The sequence below is a fragment of the Pithys albifrons genome, chromosome 2 (assembly GCF_047495875.1).
Source record: "Pithys albifrons albifrons isolate INPA30051 chromosome 2, PitAlb_v1, whole genome shotgun sequence".
NCBI lineage: Eukaryota > Metazoa > Chordata > Aves > Passeriformes > Thamnophilidae > Pithys > Pithys albifrons.
This window is the reverse complement of record NC_092459.1, coordinates 90,921,222-90,947,909: the sequence shown is the minus strand read 5'-3', so window position 1 is coordinate 90,947,909 and position 26,688 is coordinate 90,921,222. Positions and strand designations below refer to the sequence as shown.

The window sequence follows — 26,688 nt, the reverse complement described above, 5'->3', positions numbered from 1 at the left end:
CAACACTAAAGTTTCTTTCTGGATTTTAATTAGGAAGACCATGGTTTCCATAGGAGGGTAGCAAATTCTTTAGAAGATGCCTGTAAAAACCTGGAAGTAAGTAAGAATGGACAAAAGTAGCCATACGAATGCTTCTGGAACTCAAACTGAGTGATTATGCAAGCTAAATTAAGGGAAAAAAATCTTATGTAAAGAATGGGCATTTCTTAAGGTCAGTGGAAGGCTACATCAGCCTTCTTTGGGCAAGGAAGAAGGAACAGTTAAATCTGAGTTAATCATTATGAATGAGTCCACTTTCCTGGCCTTGATCAAACAGATAACTGAATGATTTCACTTAGGCTTTTTTATCTCCACTCGCTCAAGACACAAAGCAGCTACTCAGCTACAGAAGGTAGCTGTAATTGCTGTTCTGGATTTTGTGTCACTTCACTTATGCAGGACATTTTAGACTTGTCAGATTCACACACATCCTGTACCCTTTCCTATTCAGTGTCATCCTGCTGTTTTACTGCAACCTTTAAATCCTACTTTCTAATCCAAGCCTAACATAATTTTTTGACTTGATTTTCAATGGATCTTCTTTGAAATAATCTATTCCCTGTTTGTTAAGGCATCTTACTTTGCCCCAGTAACTACAAAATCACAGAATCCCAGAATGGGTAAGGTTGGAAGGGGCCACAGTGGGTCATCTGGTCCAACCACCAGACCCTGAGATTAGCTCAGCTGGTTAAAACTTAGTTTCAATAATGCCAAGGTCATGGGTTCAATCGCCTATGTGGGCCATTGACTTAAGAGTTGGACTCGATGATCCTTGTGGGTCCCTTCTGACTCAGAATAGTCTGTGATTCTGTGATTTGGCATCCTTGAGCACATGGCACAGGATTGCATCCACATGGCTCCTGAGTATCCCCAGTGTGAGAGACTCCACCTCTCTGGGCAGGCTGTTCCAGTGCTTGTCACCTGCACAGTAAAACTTTTCCTTATACTCAGGTGGATCTTCCTCATACTCCTGTGCATCAGTTTCTGCCCATTGCCTCATGTCCCATTGCTTGGCAGCACCAACAACGGCGTTTAGAGACATTGATGGGGTCCCCTCTCAGTCCCCTCTTCTGATGCTGAACGGGCCCAACTCCCTCAGCCTTCCCCCCATGAGATGCTCCAGTTTCCCAATCATCCTCACTGCTCTCTGCTGGACAATAAAACAATTACACAATAATCTAAGATAAGTACACTTACTCTGCCCTATACAGCAGTTCGGTTTTTTAGGGAGTGGGACTCAGGCCTCGTTTCATTCCCTCCACTGGTTACCAAGCTGACTTAGGAACCTTGAATACTTTACCAGGAGCCAGCGCTTAAAGCTGAGGTCAGTTACGACTCGCACAATTTATGACTTGTTTACTCGTCCCTGGCTTCCTCTGTATGGCCAGACTTGGCAAACGCAGATTTGGGCAGGGCTCTCCCCACGTGCGCGGCCCTTCCAGCCTGCACAGTGGATTTTTTAGGTGAGGCACAGCGTGCGCAGAACTGGCCCCACCGTTTAAGTCCTGAGGTCCATCTGCCACGGCCGAGCGAGCTTGGACAGTGACAGTGAAGTCCTCGGGACTGTCACAGCACCCGGTACTAACCAGGGCTGACCCTGCTGAGCATCCGAGATGTGACGGAATGGGATGGCAGGGAGGCATTGAACTGCCAGGAGACGGTCCCCACTGAGACTCGAACTCAGGTCCTTGGGATTCACAGTCTGGAGTGCTCTCCTTTGCACCATAAGATCGCCCCCCTGGTCTCCTCCATGGCTGCAGTATTTAGCCCCTTCCCCAGAAAAGTGCAGCCGAGCTCTGCGGAGGGCCCGGCGCTTCCGGAACACCTGACCCTGCCCCGACGGCCCCCGGGCAGTGCTGGGGCCGTAGCCGGCCCCGAGGCGGGGCCGCAGCTCCCCCGCCCATCCCGCGTCCCGCCCCGGCCCGCCGAACTACAGCTCCCGGCGGGCCCCTCGGACACGGCGGGCTCCATGGACACGGCGGGCCGGGGCCCGCGCCTCGCCGAGCGATGCCCAAGCAGAGGTACCGCGGAGCCTGCCTGGGCTCGGGCGCGGGGGATCCCGCTGCCGTGCGCGGAGGGAGCCGGTGGTCCGGGAGCACAGCCGGGAACAGGGAGGGAGGAAGGGAGCTGGGCTTGGGACGGGCCATTCCGGCCTCTGCCCCGAGAGCAGGCGGGGCAGACCTGGGCCGTGTCCGGCTGCTGCGGTGGGACACCCTCACGAAAGGGGGTCTGCAGTGCCCAGGTGGGCCCGGAACGGGGCGCCTCCGTCCCCCCTGAACAGCTGCAGCTTCCCGGGACAGCAGCGCCGGAGCCCCCCCGTGCCCGCCTCCTCCGGGGCCCGGAGCTGCCGCCCCCACAGGTGCAGCCTCTTGCATGGCCCTGCGGAAAGCCTGAATTGCCAGAAAACCTTCTGAAGATGTCTTGGGTACCACAACAACCCCATGCAGCGCTACAGGCTGGGGTCAGAGTGGCTGGAAAGGAGCCAGGCAGAAAGGGACCTGGGGGTACTAATTGACAGGAAGCTCAGCATGAGCCAACAGTGTGCCCAGGTGGCCAAGAAGGCCAATGGGATCCTGTCCTGTATCAAAAATAACGTGGCCAGGGCCAGCAGGACCAGGGCAGTGATCCTTCCCCTGTACTCTGCGTTGGTGAGGCCACACCTTGAGTACTGTGTTCAGTTCTGGGCCCCTCAGTTCAGGAAAGATACTGAGGTGCTGGAGCGAGTCCAGAGAAGAGCAACAAGGCTGGTGAAGGGACTGGAGCACAAGTCCTATGGGGAGAGGCTGAGGGAGCTGGGGTTGTTTAGCCTGGAGAAGAGGAGGCTCAGAGGTGACCTCAGCACTGTCTAGAACTACCTGAAGGGAGGTTCTAGCCAGGTGGGGGTTGGTCTCTTCTCCCAGGCACTCAGCAATAGGACAAGGGGGCACGATGGGCTCAAGCTCTGCCAGGGGAAATTTAAGTTGGAGATCAGAAAGAAATTCTTTCCAGAGAGAGTAATCAGGCATTGGAATGGGCTGCCCAGAGCTGTGGTGGATTCACCATACCTGGAGGTTTTTAAACTGAGTTTGGAAGTGGCACTGAGTGGCATGATCTGGTAAATGGACTGGAGTTGGACTAAGGGTTGGACTTGATGATCTTGGAGGTCTTTTCCAACCCAATCCATTCTGTGATTCTATGAAAGCGGCACTCTGTGCCATGGTCTGGTTGGCAGCATGGTGTGCAGTCATGGGTTGCACTCAATGGGCTCAGGGGTCTTTTCCAACCTAATTGATGCTGCGATTAAAAGCACTCAGAGGCTCTGCATGTGCCATAAGTGGTGCTGGGGTTGCCTGAGGAATGTCACTTAACCCGTTTTGGTTAGAAGTGCTTTGACAAGCAGAGTGCATGTGATGTGAAATAATCGCAATAATAATATAAATCACAATAACCTTCATTTAGATATTTTCTGGAATTATGGTCTATGACTTTTCTATAATTATTCTCTTTTGTTTTTTCCAACTAGCGACACTTTGTGGGATCTTGCTATAGCTGAAGTGGAGAAGAGAGAAAACCCTGATGATGGTGTCAAGCAGGGAGAAGTTTGGGAAAAATCAATATTATTTATGGGAAACAAAAACGGGGTAATGCTAAATACTGTACAATTCTACACTTTTCAAACACAATTAGTGTCAGGGAAAATATCCAATATTTTCAGATGTTAAGGTTCACTTAACTTTAAAGGCAGAATATGTCATGGTCTCATTCTGCAGAGAGTAGGAACACCATGGAGTGTGAATTCAAGTTTGTGGTTAGTGTTATCAATGATGTGCTAATTTTTTGAGGCTTAGCTTCATTATTTTTCTAAAGGAACTGCCAGAAATAATGCTACTCTCTTTAATTGTTTCCCCTTGTAAAGGTGTAGCTGGTAACAATCTGATTTATGTACATGGATACCAGATTTGTTGTAGACAGAGGCCTTGACATGCTACAGTGAACTGTGTCTGTGTATGTGGGGCCTATTTGAACGTGCCATGTCACTGATTACAAACTCCTGATTCCATGTGCCTGAGGTTGTTTTAACTCATTGTCCCGAAAGTGACCCATAAGTTGGTCACTGGTAATTTCATATATTTCTTCTGTTAGCATTTATTTGTAAAGTTAATAAGGAAATATCTGCCTTTTTGATTGAGTCATATTTTTTAAGAATACAGTTTTTTCTTTCGAAGACCATTATATGTGCAACCTCTTAATCAGCAATCATTAAAATACCTTTCTCAGGGAAAATACAATGACTTTTCATATTTAGCTGATGATTTTTGAGATGGGAAATGGCACAGGAGTTAACTGTAGAAGTGCTAGCCCCTTCAGTGTGACATGGTACTCAATGTCTGAATTTTAACTAAGTAAAGACATATTTTTCTATTGTTCATTTGTATTGTAAGCATTCTTTTTGTTTCCATCTCGTGGGTAATCATTAATTCCATTGGAAACCATATGTTATATAAATGTGTTACTAATAATTAAAAACTGTTATGTAGTTTAAAAGAGTTGGTTAAATTGATCACTAATGTCTAGTTTTAAGTACACTGCTCCTATTACTGTGTTTGTCATCTCCTTTAGTTTATAATTATCATAACGTTGGTATAACTTGATTCTGACTGAAAGCTGAAGTTAAGTTTCCACTATCAGGCTACAAACAATTACATGTGTTTGCAGTTTTCTGGTAGTTTATTATTGGAATGTTAAATAACATGATTTAGTTACACAACTTTTATGTTTAAATGGTAGTATAGTAGCGTTCTTTGTTTTTAATTTCCAGGGAAAGACCACTATTATACTGAGATGTCTTGAGAGGTATGTGTGTATTTAAAAGCAGTTTTCAGCTATGGATGAGAATTGTCCATGGCAGTTATATTGTGTGATAATTCATTGTGTATACAGATGTGTTCTGCAGCTGGCTGATCGCTTATGAATGAGTTTATTTCCCTTCATTCCTACCTGTCATCTGACCGTTTCAGTCCTTCTTCTCCAGTCCTAGAGGGCTGAAAGGGCCCATCTCCCCAGATTGGTGCTGCTGCTGCACCTGTCTCAGTACCTGATACCCCCTGTCTTAAAGTGTCCTCCTGCTATCTCTAAGCCAAATTCTGAGGTGACTGATAAATATAATTTAGTAACTGTAAATTAACTTTCCTTCTTTAGAGGATCTTGACAAAATGAAGTTATTTTTCCTTGCATAGGGAAGAGGCTCCAAAGCCAACATTAGCCTTGGAATACACCTTTGGAAGAAGGGCAAGGAGACACAATACAGTGAGTATCCAGAAAGTATAATTTACAATATCTTTATATATGTACGTATGCATAAAAATATATTTCATTTTTATATCTGAGAATCTTAGGGGTTTTAGGCTATTCTTTGTGAAATAAAAAGGGAGTTGGATACCATTTTATTTAGCTAGTTTAATTTTGTATTTTAATCTGTAATATGTTTTTCCCCTCTCACTAAAACACAGTAGATCAGAGACCAGATTATAACACAGAGCAATCAGATTCATCTATAAAAACTTGAGTTGTGTTTGAGTGCTTTTCCCATTGTAGCATGGCATGCATGCCTTTGACTTTGCCTTTAGCATGCAAAATGAGTACAAACCAATGACGTGAGAGAAACAGTCATCTCAGAGGATGTTAAATCATAATTAAGTTTTTGAGTTAATCTCCAAATTACTAAACTTTGCCCTGCAGATTATATTAGTGGAAATAGTGAACCCATTCCCATTAGAGCACAGCACTGGTCAGCAGCAATAACTGTTGCTGCAGGGAATTGCTGTTTCAGTTACTGAAGTGGGGAGTGGAAAACCTGACTCTGAAGGGTGAAACTCACTTAAAGCTTTTCCCAGAAACTGAATCCAAAGGTACAAATTCATTACTTGTCCAGCTGCAAACTTCTCAAAAAGAATTAGTCTTGAGCTGCAATAACAAAAAGAAAGTGAAGAGAATCTGTTTTGGTTTTTTAATGTCTGTCATTAATGATGCTGTTTCCTTTTTTTTTTACTTTACATTATGAAGACAGTCATAGGCATGCCAGGAGTTTTCTAAGTGTTGTATGGGATTAGTTGAACCCAGGGAATTTTGTATTTGGCTTTGGGGTTAGAAAATGTGTTCTTATTCTGAGTCACTTGCATGAAAAGCCCATTAACCAGCTGAAGATTTTTCCATGGCATTGAATGGAAGCCCACATTTCTAACACAAAGAGCCTCTTTTACAGCCTAAAGATATAGCTCATTTTTGGGAACTAGGTGGTGGAACCTCATTACTGGAACTCATTCGAATACCAGTCACCAGCCACAACATAAGGTGAGTGTAAACATTACAATTCCAGAGTTAATTTCAGCTTTCCTTCAAACATAAGTAAATCTCTAGATGTTTTGTTGGGAAAAACTCTTTCAAAATATAAGATAGAACATTTTTTTTCTAAAAAAATCATTGTAATACCATCTTCTTTTCATGCTTCTCTCCTAATAAACCAACGTTGCAGTAATCTCACCAAGATAAAGTGGAGGAAATAGGTTGGCCTTAAGTAGATAGAACAAGAAACACATAAAAAGAGAAGACATAATATCTTTATGCTCAGTGAAAGAGCAGAAAAACAAGTTGGGCGCATATGAAAAATAAAGGCTTCCTTCCTACTTCTGTATGCAAACCTACAGACAGGCACAGTATTTTAGGGTGAAAAACAGGGCAAAACATTGTGACCAAAACCATCTCTGGATTTTTGAGAAGTGACCATCTGATCAAGTAACAGAGAGATGGTGTTTCCAACAGGGACTAGAGCTGTTGAAATTATTTAAAAACTAAAGGAAACAGAAATTTAGAGCGAATTAAGAGAATGCAGTGAGAAAAATCCATTAGAGAAATGGAATAGCATTGGAAGAACAAAGGCACGAAAAGTTGCATGAAGACAGTAAAGGGTGTTAGGGGTGCATTTTATGGGTTTTTTGGTTAGGGAAATGGATTTGAAAGTGGAAGGGGAGAAAAGTATCAGAAGATAAGTTTTGTATTCCTTTATTTCATTGGTAGTGAATATTAACTTCTGTGGGGAAAGAAAAAGGAGGGATATGGTTTTTATCAGGTACATTTGCTACTGTTTTTGCTATTGAAATAATGTCATTATTTGCTGAGAGAACTAAGACAGAAGGAATAAAAATGAAACACAGCCTGTGAAGCTCTTTGTTTCTGGAAGAGCTTGGGAGAGAAAAAAAACCTATAATTTTTCAGCCCTTGTCTAATTTAAATTACTGAACTCCATTTCCATCAGTCTTTTCTTCCCGTTTTACTGATAAGGAGTTTTCTGATGTGGATAAACTTAAGATTCTTTGGTGGGATAGCAACATTCTGTAAGAACAATGAACTTCTGTTCATAAGGCAGTATTTTAACATGTTAGTAAAAAATTCCAGTGTAAGTGTAGGTGCTTTCTGCTGGCTTTCTCATCTGTCTGTAGTCAAACAGTTTGCTTATTTACGAATTCTGTGAAGAATTTGCAAATATATTTGTAAATATATTTGTAAATATATCTAGTTTCATCTAGAGACTTCTCACCTGATATTTTTTCTGCCCACATTATTTTAAAGTGAAATTGGACATTCACTTTGCTTTGTAGCCTTTCTCCAATCTGGAGTCTCCTTTTTCAAGTCAGGTTGGAATGTAATAGAATAATTGCATCTGTTCAAATGACTGCATTTGTTATGTTCTTTATAGTTGCCCTTCTATACAGTTAGTGTTTTGGGGAGGCAGGGTTTGGAAGGAAAGGAGTTCATGTGTAAAACATTTCTCATTTCAATTTCATATTACAAAAGAATAATGTCAGTAGAGAACTTTCCAATGTATTAATAGTTAGGAAAGATCCCAACCATTTGCTAACATTGCTTCATCTGGGATTGTAGAGCTGTGAGGTGGCAGGGATACTTGACAGTATAAATGGCCAGTCATACAGGACAAAGGAGCTAAATGGGCTGAGGACATTGGCATCCTTCACTGCTTTGAAAGAAAGCCCCCAGAAACAATATGTGCAGTGCCCCCACAATCTCTGGTGGAAAGTTGCCAAAATAATAGTCCTGAACAAGAGACAAGGGAAAGGTTTCATCAGAGTGCAGAGTATCCTTCAATGCCATCTTCCTTTGCTGTCACATTCAATTCTCTCTCAGCATTTGTATGTTCGCATTTGTACTACAGGTATGGTTTTATATGAAAATGTTGATTGCCTCATGCACTAAATATGTGACCAAGTGATACCTTTTTAATAGGTCCTTTGCTGTAGTTCTTGTATTGGATCTGTCCAAACCTAATGAACTCTGGACTACTATGGACACCCTTCTACAGGTCACCAGGAACCACGTGAACAAAATTTTAACCAAACTAGAAAAGACAAATCCTGAAGTAGCTGCAGAACTTAAACAGAGGATGCGGAACAATCTGCAGAGGGATCACCCAGTAAGTTACTTCTAATATTTTCTCCAGATGTCACAGGCCTTTATACAGTTAAAGATAATGCTTTTGAAAATCATAAACAACTCTTTTAGATTTTTATGCATGACTGAAAATCCATTTGATGTAGATGAACCTGTTCACTGGAAAATTATAGCAATTTAATAAAAATTCAATAAGAGCAGAAACAAGGAAAGAAGGTTTCTTATATCTTTTTGTTAGATATCTAATGTGATTGTTATGGCATGTTACACCAATCAAAAGAAATAGTTTTAGAGTAGCAGATTGCTTTTTTTTCCCCCTCATCTTTTTAAAATGAAGATGAAAACTAGAATGTACAAAAGTCATCTAGCAAGAGACTAGCTGAAGGTACAAATTTAAGCAAAGAATATAGTTATAACAGCCATCAACATGACTATATACTTTGCATTTATTTAAATGTCTATCACAAACTCAATGCCTTTTGATAATCTGACAACTAATTAAATTATAAAGTTTCAGAAATGTTAACATCAGTCCTTTAAACATAATTGCTAACTAAATCTCTGGAAAAGCTAAACTAGATTATGCGCAATAGAAATGAAAAGTCATTGTGCATTAAACCTCTGCAAATGTTGTGTGTATATAATACATAAATAAGTATTCAACAATTCAAAGACCTGGCATGTAAATCTACTTGCTGTAACTTCTGTAAAATGCTTCACTACAGCAAATGCTTACATAGCCTAGAAATTTAAAAGTACCTCAGAATTTATGAGACAGAAACATGCAACACTCAGTAGATTCAGAGTGTAGCGTTTGAGGTCTGGATTGTGATTTTGGTTTTTAATTTTAGAGAAGGTAGTACACAAAACCAAAATGCTTACCAGCACATGTGGCAATAAATCATGACCACGGTGTCAAGTTTACATATAGGGGCTTAGATATCAAAAAACTATAAGCTTAATAAATAAAAATAATAATGCCATTGATTGCTAAGAAGAGAAGAATTGTTCTTCTTGCCCTGTAGGGAACACAATTATACCTTTTAAACAAAATTTCTATTTAGCTTTCATTATCAAAGGCATAAATAATGCAAATAAAATTTTTGTTACTCCTTCGTTCTCTTTTTACTTCAATCGTTGTTTAAGGAAAAACTCAGTGTCAGTTTTCTGGGGGAAAATACTGAATTTTATAGTCAAATTAAATGGTAGTTTGTGCAGATTTTTTTTTGGCCTTTTTATAGCTAAACATATTTTTTATGATAAACAGGAATCTCTGAAATCCTTAGATGATATTTTTAAGGATTAGATATATTCCATTGGCTTGGCTGAAGAATTACTGGCTACGATGATAAAGCATATCAGTTGCAGACTTCGTTTAAAAAGGATGGATGCACCTAAAGTACTCCACAGTTAAAAATTAATTCCGCAGTCAAAAGATGAATAGGGTTCAGTATGCTTATTTTAATGTGTCTGACACTATCACAATTTCTCCTCTTAGTTTATAAACTAAAACTTAATTTTTTTCAGTTCTATATTCTGTATACTCAGTTTTAAGTTACCATAATTTTGCTCAAAGCTCTTGCCTTCACAATGTATGAGTGAAGCCATTATTTTTCCTACCCAAGTAGAGAATTTTCACTATGTTCAGCTTCTTGTCAACATACTGACTGTCATTCAAACCTGGATGTGAAATAGCTGGTTTTAGAAGGGCACAGTTAGGCCAAGCTCTGCTACAACATTTCTCTTTTCTACTGTGCTGCAACTAAAGCAGCTTGATTAAATAATTGTGTGAACACGCGAGGGGATAATCTCATTTCATAGGGACTACAGGAAAACATCAAATATTCTTTAAGAGTTTGGAAAACATGATGTGAGGAGTTAAAATATATGACACAGGCAAATCATTCCACTCATTTTTCTTGAGATTTTGTCTGTATTCTTTTAGGTATTATGCAAGGGGAGTGAATATGTCAAAAAGACATTTCTAGTCATCCAGTCTGGCAGTTGTTGTGTGAATACATGAGCTTTTTCCTCTCTTCCCTTCCCATGTTGGAGCCAAAGTATATAGTGTAAGAGCCTTTTTATGCCAGTAAGTGTTCTGATTGCTCACAGGGATTTTTTCCTGATCATTTATGAAGAAAATGGGAAAATCGTAGAACATGGTATGGATATTGCAAACAAGTTTATTCATCAACCCTAACATTTTGAAAACCTTATCTTCCGTGAATTAATTTTAACCCCTTTCAGTTGTTTTAACAGTTTCAATCTTCTTCGGTTTGTTTACAGTGCTTAACTGTCCAATATCTTTTTAATAGGATTATGAGCTAGTTGACCCTTTTCCAATACCCTTGGTGATAATTGGAAGCAAATATGATATTTTTCATGTAAGTAATACTTAAATACATTTTAAACACTTCCATAAATCTTGGTAAATATTCTATATACTAATACTTCACTGATACAGTAGTAATCTGTTGAATAGAGGTATGTCCAGTCAGCATTCTACCACAAAAAAAAAGAATCTTCCCATCCAACAGCATTAAGTAAGACATACTATTGTTCCTTCACAAAACACCCCCAAACTGCTGATTTTGGAGAGGTACTTGGAAAATATTAAGACACAAGTTGCTGCAGATCAAAGTGGGAAGCAAGAAAAGACCATACTGATCATTTAGTTTTATAATGAGAGAAATCCAGCTCCATGTGCCCCTCCTGGCAGTGAAAGAGGGGTGTCTCTCAAGTCACCTGATCAGATCTTTGGTCATTGTGGCAGCACAAGCAGTAAACTGTCATTTCAGTCTGAACTTCTTTTAAACTACTTTTTAATTAGAGACAAATGAGTAACTCCATCTTTTAGGGGGAAGAGGAAAGAAATGTCATAGTACTACTGGATTCTCTCCCAGGATGTAAAAAACCCAAATAAATGCATACTCACAGGCCTTGATCATGAGAAACTAGGACAGTGTGTTGGACTTTTTGAGGGTTGTGCTGGCAGCCTCTGCTTCCCTGGGTGACTGCACAGTGTATTGATAGCTGGGTGACACTTGGAGTTCCTCAGTTCTTTATTAATAAGCTACTTGCCTTTTCTCATACTGAAGCTTTATGCTGAGCCAAGACCTCTTTAAAAGTCAGTGACTCTCATGTAATAAGCACAACCCAATTCCTTAGGGAATGGACAAACTCCTGCAGGCTTCATTTGGACCATATTTTCACCCTTTTTATCCAGGGAGGGCCATTTTATATGGTCTTATATTAAAGAAACATTGATGAAAAGATATTTTCATGCATCTTTGCAGGTGTAAGACTTTAGAGAGCATATACCCAAAGACTTACTTAAATATTTTCACAAAAAGAAAAAAATCCTTATTCTCACGGTAAGCAGCATTTCTCCATCTAAACATTTAAAGCAAAATCAAACAAATTAATTGAAAATTGGATACACATTCCCAGTTAAGAAACTTTTTCTGCACTAACATATTGCCTGAATTAGGCTCCCTCTGTAAAAAAGAAACAAAGGGAAATTGTGACATTTCTTTTCAGAGTAGGCTGTTACTGATTCTGTCTTAAGATATAATTATGCTGACAGCTGAAAGCCTCGTATATTGTAGACTAAGTGCATTGCAGTTTATACAAAAAAAATAAAAGTTCTAGCTGTAACATTTTTGGGTTTGTTTCTTACGTGTATGTTCCAATATCAACTTTTTCAGGAGTTTGACTCTGAAATGAGGAAAATAATAAGCAAGACACTTCGATTCGTTTCACATTATTATGGAGCATCATTAGTGGTGTGTATATTCACTTTCTGTTTAAGGATAGGGAAGATGAGCAATATTTCTATTATAAAACAATATTTTTAAAAAATAGAAATTTAAAATTCCTAGAGAAAATGGGATTTAATTGTTTTACAGTAGTTTTCTTCATAAGACTACCTGTTGAGTGATCTACAGGTATTGGCAGGGGATGGATGGACATACTTTATGCAAAAACTAACAACACAATTCTCAGTATCAACAAAAACTAAATAAAAGTAACTATCTGTTAGCCAGCTGAGTTCCTGTGTATTTGGCAATTTTTTTTTGGTACAAGAAAGGAGGATGGGCAAAAGAGACTGTTAAGGCAGAAACATCCATGCTGGGATTCACAGTCCAGAAATGCTGCCCCTTGGGCCCACTCTGCATCAGAAGATGAGGCTAATTGTATCAACCATCATTTATGAAATAAATAATATTTAATAGTAGCTTAGTGATTAACAAAACACCTTAGGTTTGCTTTAAATTCTTATGATCACAGCATGTCCTTTTGCATCCGCATAAAACTGTATAGCTTTTTCACTTTGGTGTGAATTCACATGAATTTGTCTTTTGTTAACTGAGAACACAACTGTCTTAATTTATTTTTTAAAGTATTTAAGTATTATGGTAATTAAAATTAGAAACTAGAATCCCAAACTCTTTGCTAAATCCTGATTATCATTGAAATGAGTGGGAGAAAATTAATTTCCCAGAGTAGGGATCTGACTTCTTTCTCAAAGACATGAATCTGTTAGGAAACAAGAGCCCTTAGACAAGAGTAAGCATGTTGTTTGAACATATATTCTGAGAATTGCTTTCTGATAACTGTGCCATTCTGCCCCTTTAAAGCTGCTTTATGACATGAGAACTATATATTTATTCATTACATTTCTTAATGTTTATGAAATTCTGGATAGTTTTTAGTCTAATTTAAAATCTTGAGAACTCATTAGTCTTGGGCAGAAGATTTTGAGTCAGTATTTTAAAATTCATTCTTTAATCATTATGCTATTTTTCATTTAATCTTCTTGATCAATATATTCAGTAATAAATACATTCATATTTTGGAAAGGGAGGGTGATATTTTTATTCTAGTAAATTCAGTGAACATATACCACATTTACTGAGGTCAGGAATTAGCAAGGCTCTATCCTGTTTGTAGATGATATAATGTAATATTGCTATGATGGAAGGTCATAACGTAGATTCCGTTTTCTGATTCATTTAGTTTACCAGTAAATCTGAGGCTCTCCTGCTGAAAGCCCGTGTTCTGATTAATCATTTGGCATTTGGCTATGATAAAAGGTAACATTATTGTTCCACTATTAAATGTCTTGTCCAGAGTCTAAAATTACTTTTTTAAAAAATTTTATGATTAAAATATTTTTATTTTCTTAAATATGATCTCTGAAAGGTTCTTGTTCATGCACTTGGAGTCCTGTAACTCAGCTGCCTATCTCTGCACAAGACAGGGATTCCTCCTTTGTTTTTGATCCCCAAACTGATGACTTAAAAACATGATTACCACTGGAACTGAATACTTTTGCCTTTACATGTATTTGTACACAGAGCCCAGTAAGAGTGTAGTCTTGGCTAGAATAATGTCATTTTTTTATTGATTGATAAATGCTCACTTGATACGCTTTCTTTTTTTCTGTTTAGCAAGTCTATATCAGTGGATCCCAGCAAACCTCTGTTCATACCAGCAGGCCTGGATTCACTGAGCCAAATAGGTTAGAACATTCCCTGTTCATGTGTTTGTTGCTTAATTGTTTGGAAAATGACAAAAATATTGTAAGAAAATAAACTACTTATAGCACATCAGTATCAGTTATTGAAGGAAATGGCGTATAAATTTTAAAATCATGATTTAGTATATTATTGAGAATTACTTCTGTAGTTTTGCTAGGTAGTTCAATAAAAATATCAGTACTGTGTCAAATAAGCTTAGATCTGAAAAAAAATATACAATACCTCTCAGCCTATTTCGTGGTAGGAGATCAATGGTTTTTTCAAACTGGTTGCAGCTTCTCAGTGTACATGAAAAAGTACTAAATTAGATGGATTGTTATTAAAAATTATTTTCTATTTTATGTTGTTATGACAACATACTTGTCTGAGGCTGTGCTGTAATCCTCAGGACCACCACCCGCCTCTGAGAGGGACATTGGGAAGGTGCGGGCAAACACACCCTTGGAACTGTGGAGAAAAGTGTTTGAGCAAACGTTTCCTCCCAAGGTAAGTGTTCAGTACATGCCAGATGCACAGCTGCTTTTCTCACAGAATAGTAGAATATCCCTACTGATTTTTGTCTTTTGAGTCCAGTGACTGGAATTTCAGTCTCATGTAGCAGTTCTCTTTAATTAATATACTTGTAAAAGATACCAATTTATATGTGGAATGCTTTGATTATGAGCTTCTGCATTTTCAGTCACCTCCCTACATTTAGTAGTTATGAAAGATGCCATTCTCAGTATAATATGCCCCAACAAGATAAAGACTAAACTTTACTTTCCAGAAACTATACAGAACTCTTATTTTTCATATTGTTTTTCCTCATAGCCTTTAAAAACACAATAAACAAACATTTCCTTCCCCGCAGTAATTCCTGAACTCCCCCTGAAGCAGCTGGAGAAATAAATATCCATCTCATCTTGCAAGCTCCACCAGTGTTCATTGGTGTATCAGTCTACAGATTTAAACATTTGTCAAACAGATTCCCAGTCTTTTGTTTTGGTTCCAAAGTGTGCTTTAAACTTTAGAGCCCTTTTTTTTTTCTTCTTCTATTGCCTCATGTAAGAAGTATAATTCTGCTTTATTTTATTCCACCATTGGTATGATTGTCTTCTTGCTGTTTTCCATTTGTTATAAATAAGGAGAAATGTACAGGACACTTTTAAAAAGCCTTGCTTTATTTGATGGTGTTTCTTTCTATTAGTGTATTTGCTTCTTTGGAATTAAAGTTATATTTCCCTCAGTGTTAGTAAATGAAAATTCTGGTATTTGGCAAAAAATATTGAAGATATTGAAGTAATGTTCTTATAACAAGAATTAAGTTCTAGTCGTGAGTATTAAATACTTTAGCAAGAGCAACTATGGCCCAAATGTCATAGGCCAGAAAGGATATTTTCATTTTATGGTTCTAGAATAAAATACAACTACCAAATAAGTATATTTCCTTTAAGATCTAGATATATTGTTACTTTCTCATCATTTTACTAATAGAAGAGGGGTTTTTTGACTAATCTGTGTCCTGTGGAACAAAATTTTACTGTAAGTGCAAGCTTTTAATATGTTTGTATTAAAAACAGATACTTCCATTGGATCTACAGTATGGCATTTTCTTATTAAAAGAACAGAATATGAATTCTATCATTTGGGGTTTTGTCATTTCTTCTTTTAGAGTTCCTGTGGTTTACAAGATACCAGGGACCCTGCACAGGATACACAATACGCCGAGTATGACATTGATGTCATGAGAGCTCAGAAAAACCAGGTGTGTGGCAATTCTCCATTGCTGTTCACAGTCAGGTATTCCAGAGCCACCAGCATTGCTGAACCAATTGTACAATATACTTATACTCCCATCTTTACCTTTAAATAACTTCAGCTTTAGATTCCAGCTTAGTAGTTGGTTGTGTGGGTTTTTTTACCCATTGGTAGGTATAAAGCCAGTACAGCTTTATTGTTAGATCTCAAAGTTTTGGCTTTGAGTTTCTTTGGAAATTAATAATTCAAGTTTTCCCTCCATTTTCCAGAATTACTTCACTAAAATAATATTGAAGCAAAACTGAGGCTTTCTTGGCATTCATTTCTTCATCTCTGCACAATGTACTCTCATTTGGGTATTGACTAACAGAAGGTCTAGGAAGCAATATCAAGGTCTGGGATGGGGACTGTTTACCTTTTTTCATTTGTTTGTCCTCTTCATTTTCAAAACTTTTTATTTAAAGAGGAAAGATACTGAGATGATAACATTTCTATCTTGATACGCACATTTGATCTTAAACAAAGTGAAGTTATTTCGCATCATGATACATGGCTTAACCCCCGAATTCCAGGGAAGACCTTTAGTGAGGAAAGGGTCTTTTATTTTTTCTTATTATTTTGAAGTGTTTCCACAAATAATATTATAGAAAAATTCTGTTGCAAACTAGATGAAAGTTAAAAGACTGCCTTATAGGCATCAGTATATAACATCACCTGAGTAGCAGTACTGCATGTAATAGTCTGCATTGATACCATAAGTATGGGTCTGTTAAAATCAATCCAAGATTTATTCGAAGAGTAAAGCAATTTCAAGAATCCTCTGCAGCTTTTGAACTTGCACATTACCTGTAATATCCTGTTAATGTAGGCATCAGTTCTGAATTTCTGTTACATCAGGTGCAGTTCTTATTAAAATTTGTAAAGCATGCTGCTTTTGGAGTTTATAATGCAATCTCACACTCAGTATATCTGCATATCTGAAAATAACTATATGGTGTACTAGGTTGTTATTTTTAGATAATAATGTCTTGCGAAACAAGATAGTGGTATGCAATGATGAAATCATACAGGAAATTATCAATTTTCTGATTTTAAACAAAAGAGACAGGCTTTTAGAATCTTTATCTGTTCAAGGGCATTGCAAACCAGCATAACTTCTTTTAGTTGAATTACAACAAGTAATTTGAGCTCTAAAGAGAAAATTACTTTTGTTATCGGCAGCTATTTCCTAAGTTTCTCTGTCATGAAGTTCAATTTTTACGAGATTATTTGCACATTATTAAATGTTTTATGCTCCAAGAATTTGAAATGCAGCACAGTGGAAATATACATCTAAAAGTAAAGGACTCTCCAGTTGCAGTGTTTTTTGAAGTGTCTTTGTATTTCCCAGTTAAATGAAAAGTGGCACAAAAATCTTATTTTTAAAGCAACATCTTTAATGCATCATAAGTCTGACATTCTTTATGGAGTCTCATGTTATCTGTTGTAGACAATGTTTATTGTGCAACATGTTGCTAATGAAATCATGGGACATAATACAAAATTAAAGTTTCACATGATGGCAGTGAATGTTTTCATGGTTATCATTTTTCTTGGTTACTTTCAGTTAATTAATATGTTACTTTGGACTCTAGGTGATAACCAGTTTGCTTGTTTATCTCAAAGATAAGCTTTAAAAGAAAAACAAACACAAATCCAGTAAAGGAAACAAAATACAGCTCTTGTCACAGTGTCTGATAGAAGAACCAGCAAATCTGACTGACTCAGTCTTGGTCAGGATTGCTCAATAATACTGTAATAGATTTATAGATAACTGTGGCAATACAAAGCTTATATAAATGATTTCCAGCTTTGTAACCTTGGTTGAAGGGTTTGCCTGTGTTCCAGCAGACTCAAAGGTTGAATTCTTAAGTAGAAAATTAGAAAACAGGGGTTTTTTAAAGAAAAGTTTAGAAAATTTAGAAAATATTTAGAAAATACTCAGCTACTAACTGAAAGTCCCAGCTACCAACTGTCAGCTAGTATTTATCCGAGATGCTTTTTGGCTGTAGAAGTTTAGAGTCCAGCTCAGCAGCATTCAGCCACAAAAATGTTTTCTTTTAGAACAGATTATTTTGCCTCCTTAATGTTTTCAGATTTAACTATGACGTACCACTCTCTTTCTAAATGTTTTTGCTCTGGAAAGCTCTCTGAGGCCTTTCTTCAAGATGGAGCACATCTCCCTCAACTGTGCCTCTTCAGACTTCTTTTCCTAGTAGTACCTTTTTGATCTGGACATTTGACTGCAGCTGATAAAGCTGACCTTGAGCTCCAGGAACTGGAGAGCTCAGGTACTTTGGTTGTGCAGTGCCAAAGTTCAGACTGGCTGGTCCTTGTTACACAGAGCTGTTGCTTGGGGACTGGCGCCAGTTTTAGCTGAAGCCTCGGGCCATGAAGTAAATCCAAAAAAAAGTAGATGCCTGGTGCCATTTGGTGTCAGCTAACAAGATTGAGGGCACTTCCAGTAAGAAGCTGCATGAAAAGGAAACTTGAAGTCATATCAGTCACTCAGAACTGAGGAAATGCAACAATTAAGGCTTTTCCTACAATCCTAATTTTTCCTTCTTGTTTGTTAGACATTATGGTATTGTCTTTAATTATATGATCATATACTATTTTGCTGATGTCTCAATTCAATTGTTCAGTATTTCTTTTCATCATCCTTATTCTTTATGTACCTTATTTCTCAACCTGCCATTCAGACACTTCAATGAACACAAACGTATTAATTTTTTTCCTCTGAAAGTGTGTGGTAATGTTATCTTATCTGAGTGCCTCACAAACATCAGTTAAGTCTTTCTTCTCAACCCCTTTATGAGATTAAGTGTGATCTTCCCCATTTGACAGATGAAGAATTTACAGAAACACAGAAGTACAGAAACATTAAGGTTTAATAAATCTTTAAATCCACTTTATGCCACTGTTGAGATATCTGTAATAAATTTAAACACTCAGAGCACACTGAAAGCACATTTAAATTGCAATTGTTATTTCTTTGTAAATCTGCTCTCTGCCCCCTACACTTGCTACCCACAAAACAAACATAGCATAATGCCAGCATGATTTTGGAGTACTTTGAGATATATTCTTTAGTAGGATCTTCTTACACTTTGGAGAGATCTCTTAGATGATTGTATCATTGCAGTGTATTCTAGAATTCTGATTATGTTTGTAGTATAAAACTTTAGGAGCAGAGAGTTGCCCTTTTTCAAAAGGGTCTTTGGAGTGATCTTTAAGTGGTATTTGAAAGATTTTTCCCTTACATGTCTGACTTTCAGGGATGTATTTTACTTTCTATTTTGCACATAAAGTAAGAAAGGGTAACTTCCTGACAGCATTTTTCCTCCTGAATCACTGAAATTTATTAAAGATTTTTTTTGTAAATATCCTATTTAATCTTTTTTCTTTTGTTTCTCATCATTTAAATGTTAGCCTTACCTAGATGTACATCCAAACCAAATTTTTATCATTTCCTTCTGTACTTCTGTATGTAGTGGAATAGCTGTACGGTTCTAATTATGCTGTGGTTTGACAATTTGCATTTTTGTATTGTTTTGAATTGCCTTTACACTGAATTGCCTTATAGGCTAGCCAAAATTACAGCCAAATAGTCTGCTAAATTATCTTCCTCTCTCTTGGAATAGTTTAGTCAGAAGGTAAGTCTGTAAGGTTAATTAGTTAACCAAAACCTGTAGACATGACCCCCAGACAGCATTGTTGCTACATGGAAAACTTCTTTGTCTAATTTTACCCCTTCCTGAAGCCTTTCAGAAAGTTGTTAGAATTGAAATTACTTACTTAGCATAAAGTAGGCTACATGTGCCCCTTAAAATATCACAGTCTTCTTTCTATTCCTAACTGTTGGCAAGTTTCCAACAGATCTGCATGTTCCAAGATCAAAATTGCTCTATATTAATAATGAGAGAGTGAAAATACTGAGTAAAGAGACAGAATAGTTTGGTAGTACTGAAGTTGTATTTAATAATGCAGCTCACTAGATTTAGACTAGACAGCGTGTTCTAAGGTAACTATTGAGTACCTGGCAAAATTAGACTCCTGCAAGCATCAAGAAGATTGTGCACTAAGCAAAAGTCTTCTCACTGCTCATACATCTGTGGTGCTTTCTGAAAACTGCACTGCTGACAAAGCTGCTAAAGTTACTTCCTAAAAGAAAATTCCATTTATTATTTCCATATAATCTTAAGATGATTGATTGCCTTGTTGTCTGACCATTATTTTCTTCTTCCTCCCTCTGTGCTCTGGATTGAGAGTTAATACTTCCATTAAATTCACCAGGTGTGAATTTTGTTATTTTTGTCAGTTCTGGTACCTGCATACCTACAGCAAAACCTCCCTTCCTCTATTACATTAGAATTCTGTATTTAATAGAATTATTTTATATATAAATATAGTCTGTTCTATCAAAATCAAAATAACAATGGTAAAACACATGTCCAGTTTTGAGGCTCTGCATGACATTTATACTAATCACTGGTTTATGTCCCCTTCTTTCCTGATATAAGTAAAACATGGTGACTTTTTTGCTCATGCAAACACTACATGCTTAGGTCTAGCAGTACCTTATTAGAGCATCATCTTCCTGTAAATAGATTGGAAGCCTTATTCTGAAATGAAAAGCAAAATTTATAGCAATTTTAGTATAGTTTTGTTAAATATATATGTAGTACCTTTTTCTACATTGAAGTTTTTATACATACATACGCACATACATACACCAGTTAAATATTTTAAATTTCTTACAGTTTTTAGTAATGAGAAGATTAGTTTAATATGCCTTTATGTTTCTGTTTCAGGAACTTGAACAGTACAAAAGAAATGCCTCTAAGTCCTGGAAAGAAATGGATTTTGACTCCGATTGATGAACTGTTACAGATGTCTTCACATTTTTATCGCATTTACAAAATTATTTTAGTATTACACTAGCAATTTCATCTGATGGAGTTGAAAATAAATAATTTCAAACTACAAAGTTAGTATTTATTAAGAATCCTTTTTGTTATTTTTCATAAAAAGAGCTGTTGATTCAGTCCAAATCTGTGTATCTTGACACTTGCACAGAGTTTTAAAAAGTGGGGATACAGGAATTCTAGATTACTGACAGATGGGTTTGAACTCAAAACTATCATATAAAACTAATCATTTAATTGTGGAATTTTAAGATACAAATATACTTGAAGAAATCTGTAGCTATCCCTCTGAAAAAAAAATAATTTCTTCACTGAATGTGAAAATAAATTACAAAATTTAGGAACTCTGTGTCTGTTATGCTTTCAGTTTTGAGAGGCCTGCAAGAATAATTTCCAAAGATAAAAATTACATTGCTTCCAAGCACTGACAAAAAACTTTTATTCTTCTTTCCTAGTTAAATTGACATTCTATTAAATAAAAACAAAACATTATTAAACAATATTTTTCTAGTAATTCACAAAGTGCTTTCAAAACAAGATTTAGAACTTGACAATGAAAGAAGGAATAGATATAAATAACATAAATGGCTTCACTGATTGACCATCATTTACAAGGCAAAAAGCTGTTGGGTAACTTTGATGCTGCTTCAAGATCTGGACTCATCAGTTTCATAGTGTGTGTAAGATTAAAGTGGAGTGACTTCTTGATTCTGACTTTACATGTATTTGGTTTGTTTCCCTAAAATGGTATCAAAACAAAGCCTAGGACTTAAATACAATTCTAGAAATGAGATTTACTCATACCCTTCTGCTAATAGGTAATAGTTAAAAACCACAATAGTGAGGAAAATTGCTGCATTGTTAAAAATTGTCAGCAACAGCTGGCAAAATTAAAGTCTAAAAGTCCTTTAACACATGAAATACTGTTGATTATGGCTGATCTGGGAGAGGAATGGGAATACCAGTATCTGGAAAGCATTCACACTCTTAACATTGTTTTTCAAGATGGAAATAGATGAGATGAATATGTTTCTATATGTGTAATCACTTAAATACTATCTAAAATCCAACAATTTAAGCCTTTGACCACAATAATGCTACAATTGTAACATTAGACTTTGTGAGAACTCCTACTTTTTATTGCCTGTCAATGATTCTCTCTCTTATTTTGAAGCTTAGAATTGCTATAATGGCAAGTACTGGTAGAAAAGCATAGAGTATTATGAAATCGACTGTGAACCGGGACAATGCGCCAGGAAAGTTTTTGTCAATGAACTGAACGCCTTGAGAGAAAATACACCCAGCATTATTTGCAGTGGAACTGTTGGCTCCACCTGTCAAAAAAAACAAACAATTTCTTTAGTAGGTTAATCAGTAAAATTAAAATTCACACCTCAATATCCATCTCATGCATCTAATACACCCAGCCCTGACATAATTTTGATGATGAACTATATCCACAGCAGTATTTCTTGTCACTGTGGAGTAAGAGCAGACAAACTATATGTTTCTGCAGTTAATCTATGCCATACTTTCTGAAGGGTCACTATGAGCTCAGTCTTTTGTTTATGCTAAACAAAGATTTATGGCTTTTCAGACACCACATCTGGAGGACCTCCAGAAGCAAGTGCCCTGTGTGGTAGACACAGTGTTCATGTGTGTTGAGTGTCTCCAAATTTAAGAATTGGTGACTGACTGAAGGGCACGTTAAAAACCAGCTGTTTGTTAGTACTAACAAAGTCATAAGTTTGTTTTCCAACAGTTGCTGTCTGTGCTGTTGTAATAAAAAGGAGCAAGAGGGATTAATGGGTAAAGAATATATAGCCTTGGAGAGGAGCACAGGCACCTGGCTACAAAGCCCCAGATATCTTAGGAGAGGTCCAAAGCTGTAAGTTTTACCCCTGCTAATGAATGTTAGCTACTAACCCTGCCAATCTGATTGATTCTCATGTTTTGCTGGTTATCTTGCTCACAACCAGCAAAGCACAGCCTGACAGATCCAAGCTGCTCAATGTATAACATGTTAACGTGTTTGAACTGAAGCCTCACTAGTATTAAAGGAAACATCTGGTCAGGTGTTACCTGTCAGTACTGAAGTTTGAGTTCATATTGTGCAATTCCATTGATCTTACATTTGTGTAACACTGTTTTGAAAAAGTTTGCAGCCTGTTATAAACTTAGGTTCCAAAATGCCCTCAAAGGAAAGATCAGTGAACAAGTGAAGAAGAGAAAAATGAACTGAAAGAATGAGAAATGGTTGGAACAAAAGAGTCCAGCTCTAGTCTGGCTTGCTGATGCAGCATTATAGTCTTTACTAATTAATAAACTTTTTTAACAACTCAGAAGTTATCTTTATTCTATCAGAATATATGTATGTAGAAGGAAATGTAGAAGCATCTTATTGAAATGACTTATAATGGACTGTTTTTTGAGCACTTACCACATGTGAAGTTTAAGCCATAAAATTCATTGACTATAAGAACTTCGCTGCTGTATTTTTGAAAGGTAAGAAAACTGAGTAGTTTAAAAGGTGTTGGCATTTCTTCAATGGTCCTTAAAGAAACAGAGGAGTTAAACTGGCTTTTGCAACATTCCAAGAGCCCCAAATTAAAACAAGCTCTCATCATTGGTTGCAACCTGTGACAGAAACAGTTCTTGTCTGTACCTGTAGGTTTTTCAAACATAAAGGCCATTTTTAGGGCTAAATGAGAGGACAACCATGAAGGCTGTCTCTGGCTTTGGTACAGTAGCATAACATTCAGCCCTGACATGTTTATGGACAGTCACAAATAATTCTGTGCTTGTTTGCTCTTCACACTGCAGTGACAAACTAAAAATGACAACACCCAGGGTAAACCTGAGTTGCCAGAATGTGTTGCTTCCAAAGTAAGAAGCCACCATCCCCTCACTTCATCTTCAAAACCAAAGAAGTCTGAATAGCAGTTCACTGGAGCAATAATAACAAAACAAAAAGGAAGCAAAATAATAAGAAGGAACATTTAGCAAGACTGGGCAATTTCAGCATCTAAAATACTTCAAGACTATAATTTCTAAAAAACACAAAAAATTCGCCGCATCCTGACCCTCAATGCTATTTGTAACACACTTTTTTGCCTATGAAGATTAATAAAAAATATTAATTAGTATTGTCTTTGCTGTAAAATAAGGTTAGAAACCACTCTTATGCTTTTAAAAGTTATCATTAAGGCATTACATGGTAGTGAGAATAACTGTCTTGTCACTGTAAGCATACATCTTCCTGAAATTAGCGAAGGACCAAAGAATTAGACATTAACCTAGCTTTATTTGGTAAGTATTAGCTGGGATCTACTTTGAGGACACAAAGCATAATCAACTTTGTGAAGACTCATGGTTTTCTTGAGGACAACTTGCCATCACTTGTTTGGCTTACTTCGTTTTCACTGGGAGGGTCTCAGGTGAGCATCTCCTACTTGCTCACATCTCAAGAAAACTTCTTTTGACAATTACACATTTACTCTGGTGTGTTCCTCAAAAAAAACCCCAGTAATTTCACTATTGACAAATACAAGGGGGAAACTATCCAAACTTCATGCAATTACAATGCAAAACCATTTACTTGCACAGGAACAGAGAGAGTGGATCACAAATTTTCCACATATTCACTACACTACTTTATTATTTTTATATAGTTCAGTCTGCACAGGTAGAAAAAGAGACTGAAAAGTTTACTGGCTAAACTGGAGAGTAACAATAGTAAGATAGCTGAGAACAACTGCTTTTTGAAACCATCGTTACCAGTGTTTAATGTCTGATAAGTACCAGCAGTTACTAAAAGCTGCAGGAACAAGGACAGCATTTCACATCATAACGTCAGCATCAGTAAAAAAATTCAAATGAGCTGACAGATATCATTTGTTCAGTTTTATCTTCAATTTGTAAAAATTGGGGAAAATCATTCATATCCTTGTTAATACCTAAAGATATTAAGTGTCCTGTTCATGTGTTTAGCACAAGGTCTAACAAGATTAGGTGGTTCTACCTCTGAAGGAGCACAGCTGCACTTGCTTTCCATTACTACCTGTGCATTATTGGACTTGTGCAATACAGAACGTTCAGAAAACTCTTCTTTAGGCAGATCATTTTAACAGTAACACTATAATGAAATGAGACTTTTTTCCTTACCTTACCAGTCCCGTTCCCACTATCACACCAGCTGAATTAAGTAGCACCACTCCACTTTGGACTATATTTGGATCTTGAACCATGCCAAGTATGACAAGTGTTAGTAGTTCACCAATTATATGAGACGCTAGAACAACAGCAAAGAAAATTCCAAATCTGGAAGCGTCAGGATATAATCCAGTAGTCCTGTACAAAAATGAGCAAGAGCATTTAAAAGACAATGTTTAGGTACTACACTTGGAAACTAGCTTCTATTTTTTTTTCTATTTGGTTTTTTTGCAGTTACAGCTCATTAAGTGAACAATTTATGCCTTAACCCTTAGTGTGTTGTTTGGAATCTTAACATAAAGGACATGAACTTTAAATAGTGTGTGATGTAAGTGCAGATATATCAGGTTTTCTCCAACTAAAGAGGGTTATGCAAAGATGCAATTGTTGTAAAAACCCATGTTGTTTCAAGACAACCCCCATGGCTTTTACAATTCTTTAAACTAACATCCGTCTCCTTTTAGAGTCTTTGCAGTGAGAGTTATTCAAGGAAGCCACATATGTAAAGAGCATCTCTATGCAGATAATTGACAGATGAGATTTTGCATTTCTGATACTGTGCATGCAAATGTAAATATGGATATACTCAATTAAAAGGAAGGCTAAGTAATTTGCCACCCATCTAATTCATATAAATGCAATTTCCGCCATACTCCTGCACTCTGTAATATAACATGCTGTTCCCAGTTTTTCCCAAGCTAAGCAAAGGGAAGGAATCCTCTCAATCTGTACTAAAGATTAAAAAGTTTCAAAAGGCCAGTAATTGCTTGGTAAACTTAATTCAGCCTTATAGTGTATATGACAAAACCTTTTATTACATGGTGACATATGGCTCTTTTTCCAATATACCTCCTACCAAAATTGCCTCACACTAGGTGCAGATTGCATGCTTTGCTTAGCTAATGAACAGCAGTTCCACGTATAACTTTCTTTTTCTGTTGCTCAGTGCAAGGCCCTGTAACATTTTTTTTAATCCACCATATTTGACAACAGTCTTAAAATAGAAGGATTAATTTCCTCCCAGGCTTTTCTGTAGCATTTTTCATAGCACCAGGATAACATAAATAGATTGATGAACGTTGACTCTTCAAGTATTAAACACTCAACAGCTTTCCAAGTCCTAGTGTAAAAGCATCCCCTTCTCTGAGCTGCTCTAATATTTTACACAGAGCTATGTAGATACAGACTATAAATCTGGGGTACAAATAGAACAGAAGAAAGCCTAAAAGAGAAGCAAAAAACTCCATTTAAAGAGAGAATATTACAGCAGTAGAATAGAACCATGATGTGAAGTGCCAGAACATTTGCCAGAAGTATATTTTAGCTAGCAAAATCTGCATACACACAGTACGTTCACTTGATTAACAAAGGGGCTGTACTTGATCTTGGCCAGATCTGCCTTATGTCTGATCAGATAAGAGTTTGGGTCTGTCTGACCCAACTGCCTGACCCTACAAACACAAACTGTGAGAAATGGCTTGTAGGAACATATGCCAGAGGCTGTCATAGTTCCTCCAGGGAAGTTTAGTCCTGCACAGGTATAACTGTCAAAACTTTGTAGAGAAACTGCTTGCCCAAAGAGGTCTACCACTGTGAAATCACTTTGACACATCACCAATAGCTTCCAAATCACCACAATAGAGGAAAGATACATGGAGGCCAAAATCTGTAAATATTATCCATTAACCAGAGCCACACTATTTACTGTTGATTGTGTTTGAGGCTACCAAAGCACAAGGGCAAAGTCT

General features: G+C 37.2%; 2 protein-coding genes across 2 annotated transcripts in view; one reads left to right on the top strand and one right to left on the bottom strand.

The window, feature by feature from the left end:
- Positions 1 to 1,958: 1,958 nt before the first annotated feature.
- Positions 1,959 to 22,459, top strand: DYNC2LI1 (dynein cytoplasmic 2 light intermediate chain 1). Its single transcript, XM_071577439.1, has 13 exons — positions 1,959 to 2,060; positions 3,542 to 3,659; positions 4,838 to 4,872; positions 5,256 to 5,325; positions 6,281 to 6,369; positions 8,317 to 8,503; positions 10,797 to 10,865; positions 12,189 to 12,266; positions 13,501 to 13,577; positions 13,935 to 14,005; positions 14,413 to 14,510; positions 15,676 to 15,768; positions 20,615 to 22,459. The coding sequence occupies exons 1-13, from the start codon at positions 2,047 to 2,049 to the stop codon at positions 20,678 to 20,680; spliced, it is 1,065 nt and encodes a 354-aa protein (XP_071433540.1). The 5' UTR covers positions 1,959 to 2,046; the 3' UTR covers positions 20,681 to 22,459.
- The window catches only part of ABCG5 (ATP binding cassette subfamily G member 5), a 17,027-nt gene continuing 11,489 nt past the window's right edge, over positions 21,151 to 26,688 (bottom strand). The window contains exons 11-13 of the mRNA XM_071577431.1: positions 24,893 to 25,078; positions 23,169 to 23,281; positions 21,151 to 22,062 (exon numbers count right to left, since the gene is read on the bottom strand). Coding sequence (XP_071433532.1) covers positions 21,866 to 22,062; positions 23,169 to 23,281; positions 24,893 to 25,078 — 496 coding nt within the window. The 3' untranslated portion in view covers positions 21,151 to 21,865. The remainder of the gene's footprint in view (positions 22,063 to 23,168; positions 23,282 to 24,892; positions 25,079 to 26,688) is intronic.

What these genes read in the sequence shown, in the direction of transcription:
- DYNC2LI1 (XM_071577439.1), top strand. An exon ending in TTATGGGAAACAAAAACGGG is followed by an intron (nt 3,660 to 4,837) that starts GTAATGCTAAAT and finishes TTTAATTTCCAG; the next exon opens with GGAAAGACCACTATTATACT. An exon ending in GGGCAAGGAGACACAATACA is followed by an intron (nt 5,326 to 6,280) that starts GTGAGTATCCAG and finishes CCTCTTTTACAG; the next exon opens with CCTAAAGATATAGCTCATTT.